The sequence below is a fragment of the Festucalex cinctus genome, chromosome 15, assembly GCF_051991245.1.
Source record: "Festucalex cinctus isolate MCC-2025b chromosome 15, RoL_Fcin_1.0, whole genome shotgun sequence".
Taxonomy (NCBI): Eukaryota; Metazoa; Chordata; class Actinopteri; order Syngnathiformes; family Syngnathidae; genus Festucalex; species Festucalex cinctus.
Window position 1 is genome coordinate 27,421,032 of NC_135425.1, and position 20,794 is coordinate 27,441,825.

Genomic DNA, 20,794 nt, shown 5'->3' on the forward strand with positions numbered 1-20,794 from the left:
AGATCAAGACTCGTTTCCGTTTTGCATTTTCCAATTTGATTCGAGGAACAGCAGTAGAGAGCAACACTGCCTCCTCGCGGAGAGCGGAGGAACGAACGGGCATTTCGACAGCGTGACGTTTGTTCTGGAAAAGAAATGCGCGTGCGCGACGACTATCCACAAGTGCACATCCATTCCACTCACTTTTTGGCAACAACATCAAACAAACACGCCAACGTCACAAAAAGAAGCGGAACCGCCCCCTGGAATTAAGCACCTAGGCAGGTGACGTCATCATATAATCAATGATGTCATGACGTGATGGGCGTGTCAAATGAAAAGAGCAGAGGCGACTTTTGTTTTCAAAGTCTTTATGTGCAAGATTGTTCACCACAAACATCAGAAAGAAAAATCACAATAAAATCCCCCAAATGTTTTTTTCTTTTTTCTTTCTTTCCTACATGAAATCTTTTAAATAAAGCTAAATCTTTCTTATACACATATATTTCTTTTCTTCCTCTCCTTGATTTCAACTTGAACTTTGCCGCTGTGCTCCGGTAACGTCCGAACAGCGTGAACAGGAAGTGGCGGGCGAGCGAGTGGCGACGGCGCCCGATTGGTCACAGTTTGGGTTCCCTCCGACGCCATCTTGTTGGCGCCGCGGGACGTGCGAGGCTCCGCCTCCCTCCGTTTGGCACATTGAGACTAGCATGTAGCGAGTTAGCACGTGACGCTTAAAAAAAAAAAAAAAAAAAAGGTGCACCAACGCATAATGAAAATGCTCCAAAAATAGAAGATCCCTCAACAGGTGACGACCTTTGATGACGTGCGACCCCCCCACCAACAAAACAAACCAAGCTAGCGACGCAAATGGGGCTAACGCTAACAAACTCCTCCGGAACGTCCAAGACTGACTTTGAATGTTTGCCAACAAGGAACAAGATGTGTTACAACACTGTGGAGCGTCCCTCCTTCGACAAACACGCTCCACAACATGGCAGACTCGTTTTCACCCCTAATGACTCTTTGCTGGTTTTTAGCATTAGCTGGGATGCTAATGTGGCTAGCGCTAACCACCACCAGGATCCACCTCGCCTCCTTCCACAAGCTCACTTCGCCACGGTGACTGATGACTACTTCCTGTGTCAGCCCCGCCCCCCCCACAGATGTTGATGCAAACACTGAACACAAATATATATATACAAAACCCCCCTCCCCTCCTACGGTCATCCTAGCAACAGGCTGCTGCAGCAAAATCTCATTGGCGGTTGGCTGAGTGAGAGTCAGCCAATCAGAGGCGAGTTTGTTCACTTCCTGCAGCGGAATGTTTGGGCCCGCCCCCAATCCACAAGAGTCCGTGTTGGCACTTGACGCACTTGGGAATGCATGGAGAGAGGCGGGGGTGTGTCCTTGCTTGGATGGGGGAGGGGCCAAAGGGGAGGGAGGAGTTTAAGTTAAGAGTCTTCATGCAAACTTGTTGACATGCGGCTTACGCTCCACGACTGGCGAGGTCCCGTGGCGGGAAAATGAGGAGGTGGTGGCAACGTGTGTGTGCGTGCGTGCGTGTGTGTGTGTGGGTGCGTGCGTGCGTTCACAGGCCGTTGCTGTTGCGGTGCGCGAGGGGGGGCTTGGAGAGCTCCACCACGCCGCCGGTGCGACTCTTGCCGATGACCTTGGGCGCGCGGCGCAGCAGCTTGTGCGCTTCCGTGAACGCCTCCGTCAGCTCCTTCTTCCACTGCACCAACTCGGGGTCGCTCTAAGCACGCACACACACAACATTTGGCGTGCAAGTGAAAAGTCGGGTCGGGACTGCGACCAGCAAACGTGGCGCCATTCGTTTGCGAGTGCATTTGCTCTCTTTTGCTGGGATGTTGTTGGCGAGACGCCGTCGTCACGCAAGCGCCTGATCAGGCTTAGCTTAGCTTAGCGTCTTTGGTGGCGAGTGTGCGATCAAAGTGTCGCCTTCCAACGTCGCCGGCCGACCACCGACTTGTATATATGCCTGGATATTAGGGCTGCTCGATTTTAGAAAAAAACCTCATTGCAATTTTTCAGAGCAATATTGCGATTGCAATTTTTGTATTTGCCACATTCAAATGCATGAAAAAAAACTTCCATCTGATCAATATTTGAAGAATGCAACACTACAACGTGACTATTTGATGAAAAGAGACGTGAATATACTTTTATGCTTCCAAACCAAATGATTTGCCAAGAAAAACAATACGTTGAGGCTCATTATCATATAGTTACATATCCAGAATAGAAAATAACATCCCAACTGTTATTTTTTTTGGTAGCATTATTAAATCCAAACAAGACAAAGAAAACCGTCAACAAGTGAATGTAAACAATGTTTCAACAAACCTTTCAAGTCTTATCTTCTCTCATCATTTGTTTGTGCCTATGCAAACATGTTTCTCGACAATTGGAGCAATAACTGATTCTATTTGGGGGTTTTTGTTTCTTTGCTGCTCCAATTGGAGACAAATCTCGTGCAAAACAAAAAATTGTGTTACCTCGCACTGCAGCACAAACTGCTTCCCTCCTTTGATGCGCAGCAGGATGCACTTCTTGTCTTTAATCTGCGTCTCCTCCACCGACACGATTTGCTCCATGGTCAGAAGGTTTTGCTGGGACGGCAAAAAAAGGTCACGCACACACGCCATCAGTCGGCCATCGGTCGGGCGGCGGACGGACAGACGGCAAACGCAAAAGCCGGCTAGCCTAGCAACATGCTAACCATTCCGGGCACTCGGGACCCGGGTCGCTCTCACGCCACTTTTTGGCTTCCCCAATCGCGTTTCCATGCTTCCCTCCTCCGACACAGCTGATGCACACGATGATCGTTTGGCTCGGGCGTGTCGGAGGAGGGAAGCGGCAAAAGTCCTCCGCGTTTTTGGACTTTTAAAGCCAAAGGTGACACGACAGGCGGCAGCAGGGGGAGGCGTGGCAGTGGGCGGAGTCTAAAAGCCTACGACTCACCGAGTCTTTCAGCTGCGTCAAGTGTTTGGCCAGCCACGTTTCCTTTGGTGTTCGACACACACACACAAACATGCAGTGAGAGCGTTGACACGCGCGCACACACGAAAGACCAACGTGCCGATGACCCCGCCCACGCGTGCGCGCGTCCTGCCGGCGACTCACCCGTGACTCTCCCTCTCCGCGCCACTCCACCCGGTTGGGGAAGAGGTAAAAGTATCGGCGCTGCCACTGCGTGAGGAAGGGGTTGCCCAACTTCAGCATGTAGCCGTGCATGATGCAATCCTTGCCCAGCGCGTAATCTAAACAACAACAACAAACAAACAAACAAAATGGCGTCATTTTCGTTTGCTTCTCTTTGAGCGCTTGTCCATCAGCAAAACATCACAGCTCATTTCTTTTTCATTTCCTTGGAAAAAGAAAATCATGAAGGAATTCTAAAAGGCTTGCAAAAGTTGACTTTGCGTTTTCTATTTTCCACGACTCAGTCTATGATGTTGCACATTAGCATTCAGCTAGCAACAAAAACAAAGCATTTGCTTTCAATTCATGTGTTCTCAAGTTAGCATCAAGCTAACAACAGACAAACTCGAGCGCTTGATTGAAATCCGCGATGGCATTTGTAGCCGTTGTTGCATTGATGCTAACTGAGATGAAATATTTCAGATTGGGTCGAAGATTTTCCCACCAACGAGCCCAGAAACTTTGACTTGTTGGTTGTAAAAGTTGATCGGGTCATTTCCAATATTGGCTTTCCACAGCGTCTTCCAGTTGTTGCTAATGAATTCAAATGAGTTGGATTAAGTCCGGCCCATGTCAACACACCGATCAGCCGGCTCAACAAGAACCTGCCGCCGAGATGGGACTTGGATGATTTGGTCAGCCTGGTAATTGTTGGTGGAAAAACCCCACACCTGAATTTGAGCAAGGGAAACTGAAAAGTTGCCCAGCGCCTCAATGCTCCTGTCGGTTGCAGTTTCACATTGTACGTTAGCGTCAAGCGAGCAGCCATTTTTGTGCGTGCGTGCGGACCTTCCTCGTGTCCCAGCTGTTTGTTCTTGGCCCTCTTGCGGGCCTCGTTCTTGTCCGTGTCCGAGTTGACGGCGTCGTAGACCGTCTCGGCCACTTCCTGCTGCCAACGCTCCGAAATCACCAGCGGGAAGTTCTTGTACAGTTCCTGGTCGCTGTCCAGGAGCTGACGCACACACAAACACACAAAACGCGCTTGGGACCAAAGACTTTTTTTTTTTTTTCCATTTTGTGGAAGTCCAATTAGAAGACAAAAGCAAAAAGGTGACATTTTGAAGAGCAAATGTGGTTTCGTTTGATTTCATGAACTGCAATAAGGCGTGTGTCCCGTTGACCTTGATGCCTTTGGTGTCCTCCTCGTCAAAGGAGCCGATGTCGAAGGCGTCGGCGGCGTTGACTTCCCCTCTGGGCGGGATGAGCGGCGGCGAGTACTGCGCACACGCACGCACACACGTTGGCTCGCTGGAGCCGGCGGCTGACAAAGCGAGCGAGCGGGTGGGCGGAGCCTACCTTCTGCAGGTAGACCTGCTGCCAGTCCATGCCCTTGAAGAAGGGATGCCCTTTGACCTCCGCCGCTCTGAGTGACAGGTGACACAAACGTGCCGTTAGTCCACCGAGCTGGACATACGAGTGGACAGCCGATAGCCCGCGCACGCCGCTCAAGTCACGGGCGGCCATCTTGCTCCTCCCACCTCACCAGCAGACGGACAGATGAGACAAAAACAGCTTGGAGGCAGTCGTCATTCTTTCATCAAAATGATTCCTCCTGTACTCAACATCATGAAGCATATTTTCATTTCAACATGTATCGAAATGCTTGAAGTCGTCTTGTGGATGTTTAACAAATGGAAAAGATGATCAATGAGACGAAACACTGCCTCAGATTTGGATCCTGTCGACGTCCATGTCTGGGATGGCTCCAAACGTTTCTTGGGAGGAGCAATATGGTGGCCCGGTGACGAGGGGCTATCCACTCATGTAATGTGGGTTAGGCCTGCAGGGGGCGTCGCCCTCACGCGCGCAATTTGAGCAAATGTCGTGCGTGCGTGCGCGTTACCCTCGTCCCTGGCAGCCCAGCCTCTTGGAGACGTCGCGCTGCAGGAGACCTTCCAGAAGTTCTTTCAATTCGGCCGTGAACGAGTCGGGAAGCTCCACGTTCTCAACAAGACAAAAAAGAAAGAAAGAAGAAAGCAGATTTTTGGCGAGCGCCATTAGCCGGATTTTTCCATTTCATCTCCGACGGGAGGATCGGCCAGCGAGTGGCAACGGATGCAAAGCGTTTGGCCTAATCTCATTTGTCGCCATCAGATCAGAACGCTTGCACAGGCGGGTGACAAAAAAAAGAAAGAAAAAGACAAACACTCGCTTGCCGGCCGGCGCCGCAAACAAAAAACGAGATCCGAAGTTCATTTAGTTCACTAAAACGAAGGGGGAAAAAAAATCAAACTAAAATTCAAAAACAATTTCATTAACAAAATCAAATAAAAACAAAATGCTTTAAAAAAAAAAAAAATCAAGTCCAACTCCACATGATGTTTACTAAATGAAAAGTATCTCCAATGAGCAAATCTGTGCTTGATTGTCATCTTTGGGAGTGAATTGAATGCATGAGCCTTTGAAATCGGATTTCAAGTGCATTGATTTGGATATTATTCAGCGGAATAAGGACGTTTTCACAGTGTCACATACAAGCGACGTCACTGAGCAGATGACGTCGCTTCCATGCTGCTTTTCTAATATTGCACACATTTTTTCAAAAACTAAGACTAAGACTGAAGCTCACGAAAAGTAAGTATTTATTCAAGAAGTAAAAGTAGAAAAAAAGAACAGAAGCAGCCTGAAAACTAAAAGAAACCATTTCAAAAGACAAAAGATGATTTGTTTGTTTTTTTCGTCTTACCATGGTGAGCGTCATCCTGTCAATCTCGTGTTTGTCTTTGGTCTTGTGCTGCCTGAACGGGCTGTGCCTGAAACAGAACCAAAACGCTTACGTCACTTCCATGCTGCTTTTTTGAAACATTGCCTTCAAGTGAACGAACTCAAACGGATAACAATGAACAAAATCCCCCGAAAGACGAACTCAAGTTAAAAATCAAAACTCAGGCAAAGGGCCAAAAATCCCAAACAATAAGAATAAACAATTGCCCCAATGAGGTCGGAGGTCACGTGCGCGTTACCCTCGGAGCAGCTTGAAGAGCATGCATCCCAGCGAGAACCAGTCGGCGCTGCTGTCGTACGCCGTCCCCTTCTGCAGGACCTCGGGGGCCATGTAGCCGTGGGTGCCCCTGAAACAGGTACGCGCACCCGCGTTATGCCCGCGTTACGCCCGCGCATCGCGGCCGCCTGGCATCGCATCGCATCGCGTCGCGGCACACTTACACGCTGGCGTGCGGTTTCTTCTTGGAGAAGTCGCAGGCCAGGCCCAGGTCCGAGATGCGCACGTGGCCGTGCTCGTCCAGCAGGATGTTGGCCGGCTGAGGGGGCGGAGCGGACGCCGGGTCAACGCAGCCAGGGGGCGGAGCGAGGAGCGAGGGGCGCGGCCTGCCTACCTTGAGGTCCCGGTAGACCACGAAGCGGTTGTGCATGTGCTCCAGGCCCAGGATGATCTCGGCGGCGTAGAAGCGCATTTCCTTCTCGCTGAACACGCCGTGCTGGGACAGGTGGTAGTGCAGGTCGCCGCCTGCACGCCAAAAGCAAACGCAAACAACAACTTTGGACATTTACCACCCACTCGGGATGGAACCATGACACCCTTTTCTCGTGATATCGCAATATTAACGGTGACACATTATACCGTCGTCATCGTGTCGCCATATTAAGTCAGGTCGAGTTCCATTTGGGCAGTTCGAGCACCCTCTGGTGGCTACTTTTTTAGTGCAGTTTCATTGGTCTTTGGATGTTTAATATGCAATATTAAGTGTTATTCGAGATTGTAGGTGCTTTATATGAATTGTTGTAATGTACAGAAAGACAATATTGTGCTTTTTTCGTGAGATCATTTTTTCACACGAATCGGCGTTTTTCCACCAACAAGCCTCGGAACTTTGAGTTCTGGGTTGGAAAAGTTCATCAGGGAATTTAGAATTCTTCGAGTTGTTGCCAACTCATTCAAATGAGTTGGATTGAGTCCAGCCGACGCCCTGAAATGTGACCAATCAGCCGTGGCCATTGCAGCCCGCCCCCTCAAAGTTCCTGCCTGGCTCAGCAAGAGCCTGCTGCTGACATCGTACTTGGATGGCCCCTGCAGAGGAATTTCATGACCCTGGCAAGTCAACTGAAAAGTTCTCCAAAAGTGCCGGCGGTGGAAAAACGGCTGTTGTGGCCTTTTTTGAACCAGCAATCATCGTATTGTCATGTTTGGATATCGTGACAACCCTCACCCCAAGTAAGACTTTGAGCTGAATATTTCCATCAAAAAGCGATGTTTAAATATCGATTCGGCCGCATATTGAATCTGGCGCGGTCATATCGCGATACATTGCCAAAGCGATTTTTTCTTTACAAAATCATCTTCCAAGTAGGGCTGCGCAATATATCGAAAAAATATCAATATCGTGATATTGGCCCATGCAATATGCATATCGCAAAGACATGCAATAATACGCTTCACAAGAAATTTGAGGCTTTTATCCGAATTTCACCAAACGCTAACTAAAACACGCGAACTTTATCGAGAGGTCGTTACAATTAATGAATTGACAAGATCTTTTTTTTTTTGTTGCTGCCATTCTTTCATGTCATTTCTTTTGGTAGCATGATAAATATGGCAATATCTCGCTACTTCCTTCCTACAAGCGTGTTGTGCTCCCAAATGAAGGTCAAAGGTTGTCAAGCAGATGTTGTGCTTACCGTTCATGAGGTCGAGGATGAAGCAGAGCTTGTCGGGCGTGTGGAAGGCGTACGTCATGCACACGATGAAGGGGCAGTCCTGCCGACAGACGCCGCAGGTTAGCGTGGGCTAACGCTAACGCTAACGCTAACGCTAAGGCTTGAGGCGGCTGACCCACCCCGGTGCTGACGAGCGACAGCATGATGCGCTCGTTGAGCGCCAGCGTCTCGCCCTGCTTCATCTTGATGCGCTTCTTGTCCAGACATTTCATGGCGTACCTGAAAGACAAGCAAGAAAAACAAACCAACGCGTTGGGTCGGCAGCCATCTTGTTCCGTTTGCTTCATTTGCCAGGCAGCCGCGCTCACATCTTGCCCGTGTCGGCCTTCCGGCAGCCGTAAACTTCGCCGAAGCCGCCGCGTCCGATGATGCGGTGGACGCTGAAGTCGTTCATGGTCAGCTGCGCACAAAAACAAAACGCGCACAACGTCACGGCTCGCTCACTTCCTGCTTGACTTTCACAGCAAAACGCGCTTTGCTTTCCATCCAACCAGCCTCTTACTTTGAAAGTCACGGGCACTGTTGTCATTTTTGCAACGGAATCCAATTCATCCACTTTGAATTTCTATTGACATTTGTCGCCTCTTCTATTATTTTGAAATTCCAAGCATTTGAATTTGCATCTGGAACAAAAATTTGAGCTCGACGTTTCCACGTCACAAACGGGGTTAGGGTATCGTTTTGGAATTTTCATTTTCCTTTTCATGGTGGTTGTGTTGGTTTTCATTTGTTTTAATTCTTTAATAAATGCTTCCTTTTAGTTGAGTTTGTTTCAATATTTAACAGCATGGGAGCGACGTCAGGTGAAGGCGCTTTTCTATTGGCTGCTGCTCGATGACATCACTTCTGTGTGACACACCTTCAAACACGGTTTCTATTCAAATAAATGGACTTGAAATCATCCCCATAGGTTCATAGGACAGTTTTGATATCATTACAGTTACTTTTGTAAACATGACATGTATTTCCAGTAGTTAAAAAGCATTTTTGTTTTTATTTGATTTGGTTAGCAAAACAGTTTTTTTTTTTCCATTAGTGCAACCCTAACCCTTCCCAAACGTCGGTTGCCATCAAAGCGGGCCGTGATGACGTTTTTTCAAAGTAAAAGCCTTCCGGGACGCAGGAACTCACGTGGATGTTGAGCTCCACGTTCTTCCACTGGCAAAATCGGGTGAACTTGTCGCTGCATACGAGAGGGGGAGGAGGGGTCAGAGAGGTCGCGGCAAGGTCGTGGGTGAGCTTTGGTGCTCTCACCTCTCGATGAACTTGAGGAAGATGTTCCCCCGCAGGCTGTCGCAGATCTCCACGATGTACGGCTGCCGGGGACACGTTAGCGTCACGCGCGGCCGCGTTGGAGCCCGCCCGCCTACCTACCTGTCTGTCTGTCTGTCTGTCTGTGGAGTGGGCCTACCTGGAACAGGGTGGGCGGCACCAGCTTCTTGGCCAGGTGACTCTGGACGTGGTCCACGGCTTTTTTGGAGAACGGCTGACGGGGCGAGCACAAACGAGCCAGCGTCACAACACAAACAACCGCAACAAGCGGCCTGGACCAGAACCAGGACCAGGACCAGGACCAGGACTCGTCTTAAGACCCGAGAAGCACACTATGCTGCAGGGTGTTTCCTGTGTACACAATGCAGAGGCGGCGACCCCCCCCCCAGCCGAAGTGGCTGATAATCAATGAATAGTCCAATTCTTATTGGAACGAGTACTCCTCAGATTGAAACATTGTTCGAGTTTTCCCTCATTATAACACACTTCACTTTTTATGGCCTCGTTGTATTGTGGATTTTTTTTGGAGTGCAATTTTACATTCTTTTTTTTTTTTTTACCGACTTGAGTAGTCACCGCTACAGATAGCAAATACGGAAATCAAATTTCCCGCCCTAGTCAGCCATCAATCATAGTGAGGATGATCCCACCTCTGGCTCAATATGAGTCAGGAAAAACCCCGCTATGGTCCAAGACCGGGACCGGGACCGGGAGCCACATGTGAGTTGAGTGGGCGTGTCCTCACATGCGAACACGACAGCAGTTCCTTCATGATGTAGCCGTCGTAGATCTGCCGACTGCGACTGAGACGTTCCTCCTCGCAGTCCAGCTTCTCGTAGTCTTTGATCTGCCGCCACACGAGACCGGACAGACGCTCAGACGCTCAATCGGTCAGTCAGTCGGCGGCGGCGGCGGCGGCTCACTTCCTGCCGCCCACCACAAAGTGCGAGTTACTCACTTCCTCGTAGAACTTGAGCTGCGGCACCGCCTCGTCGATCTCGTTCATGCAAAAGTCCTTGAACAGCAGGAAGCCTGCACGTGGGTCACATCGCAACATCATCATCATCATCATCATCATCATCAGGTCACATGACATCATCGTCATCATGATCATGTCACATTACAGTGCACGCACCTCCCGATCACCTGGGATTGACAGCTGGCACAAGCCATTAAGACACGCCCACAATGACACCGCCAGCCACGAACACACAACCAAACATCCATAAAGACGCACACACACACACACACACACGGAAAGCCTCGCTCAGTCTGCACATTGTTTTATGGGCAAAATAAGTGCCCGAAAACCCGTTTGGGTCCTGCTTGTTGTCATCGTCGTCGTCGTCGTCGCGTAGGCACGCACACAAATGTCGACAGGCGCTGGTCAGAGCAAAGGGGGCGGGGCTAATCCAAAAGATCACACATCGTCGACTGCGATAGATGTGCTGTTGCCATGGCGACCGCCTCCACCGGCACGGCCGGCGCGCAAGAGGAAACGCGAGCGCGCCGAAGCGACAAGGCCGCATGCATGATGAAGAGGAAGAGGAAGAAGAGGAGCGACCGCAACATGCTAACATGCTAACGGCGTTAGCTTTTCCCCAGCACAAGAGCACAAAGTGTTGTGGTTGGCCAGCGAGGTTTTGGCCATCCCTCAAATCATCACACCAGTTTTACAATATCAATGTCAAAACATCAACGTCATCCGTGGCATCGCTTGTCAATCAAACGCTTGAAAGTCAAACCCTGCTTCAAGCTGGATGTACTTTTTGCCCTCACCAAACCTTTTTTGGCCCAAAAACAAAACAAAAAAAACATTTTGGTTAGAGATTTCAGGGCTGATAGCAAATTATGATTATGAATAAAGTGATATTTGGAGCCCCTATTCACACTAACGCAAAATAAAATGTGATCATATATATATATATATATTCTATCCATTTCCATTTTGCAGCAATGAGCATTAGAATCATCTTTATTCACAAATCTGTTTAGAATGATGATCTTTTTTCAACATGGCCCTGGTTGATCTCTTATACTCTGCTGCCACCTGCTGGCCATTTGTGTAATAACTACCATTTCTTCAACCATTCTGCGCAGTGCCAGAGGCTGCATCAAAGCCTTCTGGATGCTTGAGCATAAAAAACGTATAAATACGTCTTTGGGACATTTCAAACATTTAAAATAGAATGTATTTATATACGTTTTTGGGAGCAAACAAGTTCATAATTATTACTGTTGAAATGTTGAGCAACTTTTCTGGGTTGCAAACTTTTTTTTTTGTGGGACAATTCCATCATTGTTCTTTCCAAATAGCACAAAAAAAAGTTTGCAGTCTCTTCAGTCTTGAAATGTTAAATTGCAAGCCGGGAAAAAGGAGGTGCCCGCCTGGCAGCTTCTCTTACCGTCTGCAATGAAGACGTTTCAAGAAAAAGTTTCCTCAAGTTTGTAGTTTGAAATGAATTGGACATCGGATTGATCAAAAAATAAATAAACAAACAAACAAAAAATGCTCAGTCAGCACAATAAGTGGTCCGTCCCACTGACCTGTATATATGACTGGATAACCAATAGCCCATACATGAAGTCTCTGAAGTCACAGGGCGGCCATCTTGTTCCTCCCACCTCGCCAGATGAGACAAATAGTAGAAGGCCAGAGGCGGAGTTTGTGGAGGGGTGGTCACTATTTTTTAACAAGTTCAAAAAATATATCAACAAGTGGATGCTTTGTGCTGCTTTTTCTTTTATCGCTCAGTTCCCAACATTCGATTTGGCATCTTTTGTTCAATTAGTTAAAAAATACAAGTTTCATTGATATGTTGTCTAAATTGAAAACTTTTTCGATGACGTACCGTCTCCAATTTGCAGATTGTATGTCGAGAAAGGTTTCTTGGGACTTGCAATATGTGACCTCCATTGTGTTGGCCTATCCAGTCCTATTTTATAGACGAGTACTTTTGGCGACGGCTTTTTTTTCCCCGCCGATTTGCCGTGTGATGCACTTTTTTCAAAGGGTCTTCCAAACATTTTGGGGTTTTTTCCCCTCATCGCGATCCTCCACACTTGCTATGAATTGCCGAACGCACACGCGGCCGGGCGCCGACGATGGCCAGGCGGCGCTGCAGGCGCCTTGCCGCGCGCGCAGGTGCATTGTGGGAAACGTAAAAGGCGTCGGAGCACATTTGCCGTCTCTCCTTCCTTGTTTGCTCGATTTCTCTTTTCATCCATTTCATTTCATTTCCCCTCCGTCGGACGCGCGCACCGTCTTCTGCTGCCGTCGCCGTGGCAACCGCAGTTGCCTGGCAACACACAACTCTCCATCATCCGTCCCGCAAGTCTGACAGATGGAGAGGGAGGACGCCGAGGCAGACCGAGAACAACAACAACAAGCACGAGATGATTTCGTTTTCTTATTGTTGCTGTTCAACTTGAAACGAACGCCAACGAAATGAAAAAGACGCTTTTTGCTGCCACGTGAACAAAAAAAGCAAACTAGGCCAACACGACGACGACCGCCACCGAAAAAGCAAACCAGAAGAAGAAAGTCTGCTTAGCTTGATGCTAGCAAAGCATGCAAAACGCCATTGACAGGTGAGGGGCTCGTTAGCGCGGCGCAGATGTCAACAGCGAGCGACGCTCAAAACGCAAATTCAACGTTGCGCTCAGGCGCAAATTCTTGATCCTCAACAAACGTTTGGTCAGCAAACACTTGACACGGTCGCCTGACTTTTGATGCCTTCGTTGAAGCGTCGTCTTCATGATTGAAGTGTGTTTTAATTAGGGGAAGGAGTTGTCGGATTGTCTTCGCTGGCGTATTTCTGTGCGTTCAATGCGGACTTCCTTGAAAACAACAAACTCATTTGACGCTTTGCAGAAGGAAGAAAAGTGCAAATGTAGTCAAGTCAACTTCCGTTCCGTCCGTCCATCCATCCATTTTCTTGAGCGCTTATTCCTCCTAAGGGTGGCGGGGGGTGCTGGAGCCTATCTCAGCTGGCTTTGGGCAGTAGGCGGGAGGTTGCCAGCCAATCGCAGGGCAGGCAGAGACAAACGAGCACTCATGGAAGCCCAATTTCAGTCCAAATTTACACATTCATGTCGAAATATGGTTGATTTTGTTGAGAAAAAAAAAGAAGAAAAAAAGGAACATGAGAAAAACAAGAACGGTAACATCCGCTCTTTATTTCAAGGAGATGTTTGGGGACATTTTTTTTCAAATAATACAACGATATTCTCCTGTCAAAAACGATCATTTGTGTTGGTTGCTCATTGTGCAAAATGAAATCGATTTTGCCGGCCTCTACCAATTCAAGACCTTTATTTTTCGGTTTTGAGCTGGAAAACAAACGATACATTAATATGAGATCTACAAACAAGAAAGCAATGACAACTGTGACTTTATGCTCTTTTTTTTTTAAACGTTTTTATTTAAGTATCGCCCTGGCTTATTTGTTTTGTGGTTTTTTTGTATTAATTAGGTTTCCAAGTTCCTTGTATAACTTGTTTAAAGTTATACAATAAAGGGAAAAAGAAGAAGAAGAGTAAGTAAGGCTTGCTTGCGTTTGTCTGGGCCATCTGCGGTCCCCGGGCACGCTTCCGCTGGCGTCTTGACATCACTTCCTGCCAGCTAACCTAACCTAACCTAACCTAATGTAACCTAACTTTCGCAGACGGCAGCCCAATAAGCCACGCGTGACGTTTGTTTGTTTTTGTTTTTTCAAATTCTTGCCACTTGCCGTCATTCCGAAGCTCTCCCGAAACTCTTCGGCACATTTGCGATGCCAACACATTTGGGGCAGTCGACATTTTTTGCGGATGATTCGGATCCCACGCAGGGAAAAACAAAACAAAGAATGATGTGATGATTTGAACAAAAGAGAAAGCTTCCAACCAGAAGGCCATGGGCCACCATTTGGCGCCTTTCCAATCCTTTTGCATTTGTGCAACTTAACCAGGGTTTCTGCTGCATACAAAACGGAGAGGCGGCCGCCTCCAGCCTGACAATCTGCATTGGCGATGCTATGCAACTCCAGCTGTTCCAACCCCTGGCCAAAAAGTCAGCCGGGCTCATCCGTTTCTCTGGGCTGCTCGTCTTGCTCGCTCCAACGCAAATCTGACTGATTTCCTCATTTCTTCCTTTTTGCTTGGTTTTGTTTTTTTCTTTTCTGTCTTACGCTCGGTACCCGTGATGCCAAGCGGCAGCCATCTTGCACACGGCAAACGAGTACTCACCGATCTTCTGGTTGAAGATCTTGTCGAAGGCCAGTTCGTCGCGCTCCTCCAAATATTTCTGCATCACGCTGCGGATGCTGCGGACACAAAGCAGGCAGCGCGTCGGTCACGGTCGCCATGACAACGAGGAACGGGCGTTAACGAGGAGGCCATCAACGGCCGGCAGCCGACTTCCCCTTTGGCGACTATCGTGTCAAAAACAAAATGGCCGCACTCATTCTTGTAACGTTTGCACGGCGAGTAAACAATCACACATCTGCCCGATTGCTGGTGGAAAACGGTCAAGTTCATCACTTTTGCATTCACAGCAAACAACGGTTGGAAAAACACAAACATGCTAAGTTGCAAGTTGACAAATCAGTCACAAGTTGGAACGATTCACGTCAAAAAACAACAACAAAAAAACGATACTCGAGGGTGAGTTTTCCAAATGATTGCGCAATGGAAAGTGTTGTAGAATAATGTGTTTTTTTTTTTTTTTTATGTTGTAGAATAATGCGATTTTCAACTGCGACCGATAAGCCGACCATTTAGAAATTAGTGCCGATGTGGACACCCAATAAGCATCCGCGATAATTGTTTGCAAAATGAACTGAAAGGGACACTTGACGAATTGAACCGTTTTCAGCAGTTAAAAGTTCAGATTTTGTCCTTCATTATTTTTCATATGAAATTAAAACCTTTCAAAAGTCATTTGACTCCTTGCTGTCGACTGACGACGACATCATCTGTGCGAACGACCAATCATGGCTCAGAATGTTTTCTGGGTTTGGTCAGCAAACTGAGCCATGATTGGCCGTGACCTTTCCTCAGCACAGGTGATGATGTCATCATCATGAAAAATAATGAAGGTCGGTAGCTCATTAATAATAAACAAAGTGAACTTTTTACTGCTGAAAACGGCTCAATGAGTCAAGTATCCCTTGAAATGAGTCCTACGACATGTCAAAACTGTGTAAAGCAGCATGAAGCTGAATTTGATTGATATCTCTGCTTCAAACATGACCACTAACTTGACCAAATTTGAGTTTGACAAAACAAAACGTCACGTTTACAAAATGCAAGCAAAAACATTTTTTTGATTGTGTCAACATGAAGTCAGGCGCGCATTATGATGACGAGCGTACCACTGGAGAGGGGCGGGGTCGAGGGCACGGCCACAACAACTCGAGCCACAAACAAGGCGGCATGTCTGTTACGATTTCTTTATTGCCCGGATGACGTCAAATGGGCGGATAATTGCCGATATGATGGTGCATCTTTCAGGATGTTGACGCGTCAAACAACATCTTGGAGGCGGGCTTCAATTTGTGTTCAGGCGCCATCATGGCCAATTGATTGATCGGATGCGTTGCCGCTTATTCGCCGACAAAGCAAAAAGTGCGAGCGAGCCAGGAGGAAGTGCGTGCGTGTCCAAGACGGACGGACGGACGAGACACAAACTTGACTTCACACTGTTGATTGCTTCAAGTGTGTTTTGATTTTCACTTTTCCCCATCTGCCATGAGATGACGTCTGGAAAGTTGAGCAGTCAATACTGCCGTCATGCTAGCAGGAGTCAAGAGTGAACACATTTGTTGCGTGACGGCCAAAGAGTGACAATTTGATGGTTTAGCAAGCACAACTATTGCTCATGTGCAACAAACAAACAAGGTGAGGACGGCAAATCTTGGAGCAAGAGCGGATAACGACTCACAGAGCGCTTTCTGGCTGCAAACTTCCTCTTTCGATTGTTGCCACAGCAACGACCTTTGATTGACAGGCAGGCGAGAGGTCACGTGACGCGACGGCCGCCTTTCTTCCCCTTTGCCTTTGTTGAGCGTCATGTCATGTCACGGCCTGCGTGCATGCATCAAGTGACAACGGCTAAAGGAAGTGGCTTGGACAGCAAGATGGCGCCTTCCGCGAAAGATGTTCCACCAAAACAAGCAAACAAAAAAAAGCAGCCAGCTGGTGTGGCCATGGAGCGCCAACAGCCCCAAGCCAAAAAGAGTCACCTGCCGCTCGCTGTGCAAACTTTCAATATTGACACACGCTGGAGGACACATCAAACTTTCAAACTTCAACGCTAACGCGTCAACTTAACACAACAAACACAAAACTTGACGCCTTCTTCTTCGTTTTGATTCTTCAACAAAAGGCACGATTCGTTCTCACCTCCTAATTAAATGGGATTTCTTCATTTTTATTATTAGTAGAAAACTACAGATAGACCGATTATTAGTCATCAAGGAGGTCGATGACCGATATTTGAAGCCAATAATCATTTTATAATTAGCAGCCAATAATCAGGGGGGAGGGGAATATTGGGTCCATTTTTTTTTTTTTAAATACAAATGCCAATCTTGACTGTTTGTAATGTCTTAAAGAATGTTTATCGAATATTTTTCCACTATTTTTTTTCATGAGTGAAAAAGTCTCCAAATGAGTCTCCGAACTTGTTGCACCTCCAAAACTCAATTTTTCAATTGCTGGAAGCAGGACGGTGCGGCGGCGCCGAGGTTAATTAATCCCGGCAGGGGGCGAGGTCGATTAGCGCGAGCCGAGCGGCTAATCCGCGTTTGGGCAAAGGCGCTGGCGACAGACCCGTCGCACGTCAAACCGTTTGCCGTTTGACGTGCCATCCAAGCCGTATCCCGCAAACAAAGACGGCGCGACGCAATTTGCCCCAAAACTCGCAAACCATGACCAGACACATTTTGGCACCAACAACCTTCCAAGGGCTTTCGGGTATTTTCTCGGGTTTGGAACGATATCCAAACATCACGATGCCATATTATCACCTGAAGCAATGAAAAATATGCTGAAAAATATAGAAATATATATATTGAGGCACTGTCTAACGCAAGCATACATATTGACTCGCTTCACAAGCATATTACGTTCCCCTTCGTTTGGATTTGAAACATAGAAGGGACAAAACGTGCCTTGTGAAAATTAAACTGACCACCAGAGGGTGCTACAACTGCACACATGGAAACTTTTTTTGAACAGAAGTGCTGCTTTTAATATCGTGGCAGTTTTAATATTGCAATATCACCCGTATCGTTACAGCCCTAAAAGTCAGAAAGCCAAAGACAGCAAGAACGCAAAGTTTCTGTTCATCAAAATGACAGAAGAAGGCCGACAAACAATTGCTGCTTGGGGGGCGCAAATTTGGACCATTTCAAGTTCATGATTAAAATCGGTGTCAATCGGATCATCGGTTAGTTGTAGGAGTGTGACGATCGATATCACGATAAATCGTGACACTTTTGTCTCCTGATAGATTATCGATACGCCTACGCAAGTATCGCGATATTTGTACTTGGTCTATAACCCCGAGAACGGCTCCATTGTTCATGACCTATTGAGCAATTACTTGGGGGGCCACTAGGGGGAGCGACTCAAAAGAGTGGCGGGGAAATGGACTTCAGGCAAAGAAGAAGACTCAGCACACTTACTGACTCACTTTTGCATACGTTTCTATTAAAAATGTGTATTTTACCTTCAATTTTAACATTTTAAAACATACTTCAACTTTTTGAGGCCCGCAATTTCTGAGAAATATTCATGTCGATTTCATGGATTTAATATTGAAGTCATTTTATTGATTTAGTTCAAAAATTGTCCGAGTTTATAAAATGAAACAATTATGTGACTGAGGGGTGCACGACAATTGTGTTTGTTGACGCAGAAAGTTCAAACATTTTTGCATTTGTTTAAAATAAATACACTCATGAAGAAGAAGACACCAGTTTGAATCTTGTGTTTCAGTGATGGTACCAAAAGAAAACATTTTCTCATTGGAGAAAAAAACAAAACATCAGTTTATGTCTTCAGTCATTTTATCGTAGATTACGGTGGATTTATGACCCGAGCAATATATCGATAATGGCGGTATCGTGAGCCTCGTATCCCGTATCATTGGCAGGCAACGCGTGCGTGCGGCACTGCAGTGTTTGCATGCGTGAAATGTGTCAAAAGAACAACATAAATGTCACACGCTTGCACGTGTTCTTTGGCGGGGGGCTTGCAGCAAGACCCACATGAATATGTAAATATGTAAATGTCCTTGCCACAGCGGCCACGTGCTCGTTGTGCGCGTGCGCGTGCGCCTACCTGGGCTCGGGCAGGATGATCTTCTTGCTGGCCCTGGCGGCGGGGGTCGACTTGCTCTTCTCCATCGCCATCAAGTAGCTGACGTCGGCCAGGACGGCCTCCAGGTCCGCCATCTTCACGCTCGCTCGCTCGGCACTCGTTCACAAACGCGGGGCTCCTCCGACGCCAGATGGGACCAGCATCAGGGTGGGGGGCGGCTGCTGCTGCTGCTGCTGCTGGTGGTGGTGGTGGTGGTCGGGGGGGGTTCCTGCCAATGTCCGCGGCTGCCTCACAGTGTCATGCTGCTGGCTGTCTTCAATCGTTCGTTCAATCGGCGATCTCGTAATCCCATTAAGCGCCCTGAGGGATCACCTTCATCCCCCACCCCACACCCCGCTCGGTGCGGCGTGTTTGCGTCCTCCCCCCAATCACCGAATCCACGCACGCCGGCCGTTTGGGACGGCTGGTGGGGGGGATTTCACACGGCGCGAGAAGCTCAACAGAACCTTCAGCTGACGTTCCTTACACCTTTAAAAATAAATCAATGAAAAAAAATAATAAGCAAATGTCTCCCAGCGAGCAAACACGAGCGAGCGATGCTCGTTTGCATTCCACAAACACGCGCACAGTTCTGCCCGCCCGCCTTCCTGTTAGCCAAACACGTCGCCTCCTCCTCCTCGGCCCGCCAAATGAGCCCCGTTAACGGGGAGACGGAACACGACCCGTCGCCAATCTCCTCCTGACCAGCTCGCGGATGCTAAATGCTAACGACGGCCACGTTAGCTTAGCACGCGGCTAGCCACAATGCTAACGACGGTGACGTTCGCGTAGCATTCAGCTAGCCAGGAAGTTAAGTGGTCTTCTCTTAGCATTTAGTTAGCCATGATGCTAATCGCTAACGTGCAGTTGCCTCGACCGCGACACGGAGCTCCAATTTTTATTTTTATTTTGTGTCAATAAAGTTTCTCCCCGGTCGGAGCTAACGCGCTAAGGTAGCGGGCTAGCCGGTGGCAGCCCTGACGTGTGCCTCCCTCGAGGGGGAAGTCGGGCGGGCTTCCCTCCCCCAGACAAAACACGACGACCCGCAGGGCGTCCGAAGCGACGTTAACGTGGCCCGACAGCTTCCATGTCGGCCTGCGGAACTTCGGCGGTAGCCAGCCAGCGCCGAGCGGCCGGAGGGGGAAGGGGGTGCCGGGCTATACGGCGACACTTTGCGCGCTCAACTTCTCCTCCGCGACGTAAATGGCGGATGCGACAAAAAGAGCAAAGAGCGGCGGATAGGGGGGGTGGCGGGTGGTGGTGGTGGGGGATGGCCGCCGGGGAGACCGCCGCCGGGGCTGTGGCTGGAAGCGTCCCGACACACGGAAGGGGGCTGCGGAGGGGGCTGGGGCGAACTTCGCGCTCCGCCAGCTCCCAGAGCGGACTCGCTGAGCTGGGGGTGGGGGTGGGGGTTGTGGGGCGCCTCCGGGAGGGTCGCTTCGGCTTCGGATCGGCTATTTCCGTGGGGCTCACGAAGCAGGCGCTGGTCGCTGTCCGGTTCCGGGAGCGGACGTGTGACGGCGGCGACGGCTGCTGTCCTCGGTGGTTTTGTCGATTTCCGCTCGATTGCTCGGCGGCTGTCGAGTGTCTCTGCTGCTACTGCTGCTGGCTCCACTTCCTCCCACTGCGGCCGGGGGGGGGGTTGGTGGTGGTGGTGGGGGGGAAGCCCACAAAACCCGGAGCGGCTAGGCAAGTGGAGCCGGAGCCCGGCCCGGTTCGGTTCGATTCGGTTCGGTTGACAATAATTGAGTGTAACTGTAAATAAATGGAAGGCACTTGAGGTGAACTTAAAAAACACTTTAAAGATGACGTCATGTTGGAGCGCGTGTTTGCCTTCTTCGGTCCAAAGTTGACTCAAAGTCAATATGAGAAGTTAAATATTGGGATCAATTGTCACACAAACAAAACACACAGGACAGGAGGAACCTGTTTTCAAGCCCTCGTGGCTCTTTTTTTTTTTTTTTTTTAATAGATTTTTTTTTTTGTCTTGAGTACATCAAGTGGAAGCGAACAAGCGACTTGATGTTTGCTGGCGTTTCCTTTCCCGGCGAAAGATACCAAGAGGAAATACAAACCAATTGAAATGACAGTTTCGCACATGAAAAAATAATTTGAATGTCACAAATGTTATATGACATACCGGCAAATGTATTTCGTGACCATCAACGCTAACCAATTCTTTCAGACCAGCTGAAAAAAAACTGTCGTGATTTCTTACGTTAGCTAATCGATATTTGGATTATTCACTTTTATTTGTATCATATTTATTCGATCAAACAGATAAGTATTTGTATCA

General features: G+C 48.2%; 1 protein-coding gene across 2 annotated transcripts; it reads right to left on the minus strand.

Moving 5' to 3' along the window:
- Positions 1-333: 333 nt before the first annotated feature.
- Positions 334-20,142, minus strand: grk3 (G protein-coupled receptor kinase 3). 2 transcript variants are annotated; one of them, XM_077498409.1, is made up of 22 exons: positions 18,481-20,142; positions 14,380-14,456; positions 10,109-10,182; positions 9,896-9,997; positions 9,290-9,364; positions 9,133-9,194; positions 9,010-9,061; positions 8,187-8,278; positions 7,998-8,097; positions 7,840-7,918; positions 6,540-6,670; positions 6,370-6,464; positions 6,168-6,275; positions 5,891-5,957; positions 5,048-5,148; positions 4,501-4,567; positions 4,326-4,421; positions 3,994-4,156; positions 3,127-3,263; positions 2,965-3,006; positions 2,499-2,612; positions 334-1,735 (listed from the first exon to the last, which is right to left on the minus strand). In XM_077498409.1, the coding sequence occupies exons 1-22, from the start codon at positions 18,591-18,593 to the stop codon at positions 1,571-1,573; spliced, it is 2,112 nt and encodes a 703-aa protein (XP_077354535.1). In that variant the 5' UTR covers positions 18,594-20,142; the 3' UTR covers positions 334-1,570. The 2 variants fall into 2 exon arrangements, with proteins under 2 accessions (XP_077354535.1, XP_077354536.1); XM_077498410.1 differs by lacking the exon at positions 2,965-3,006.
- Positions 20,143-20,794: the final 652 nt, after the last annotated feature.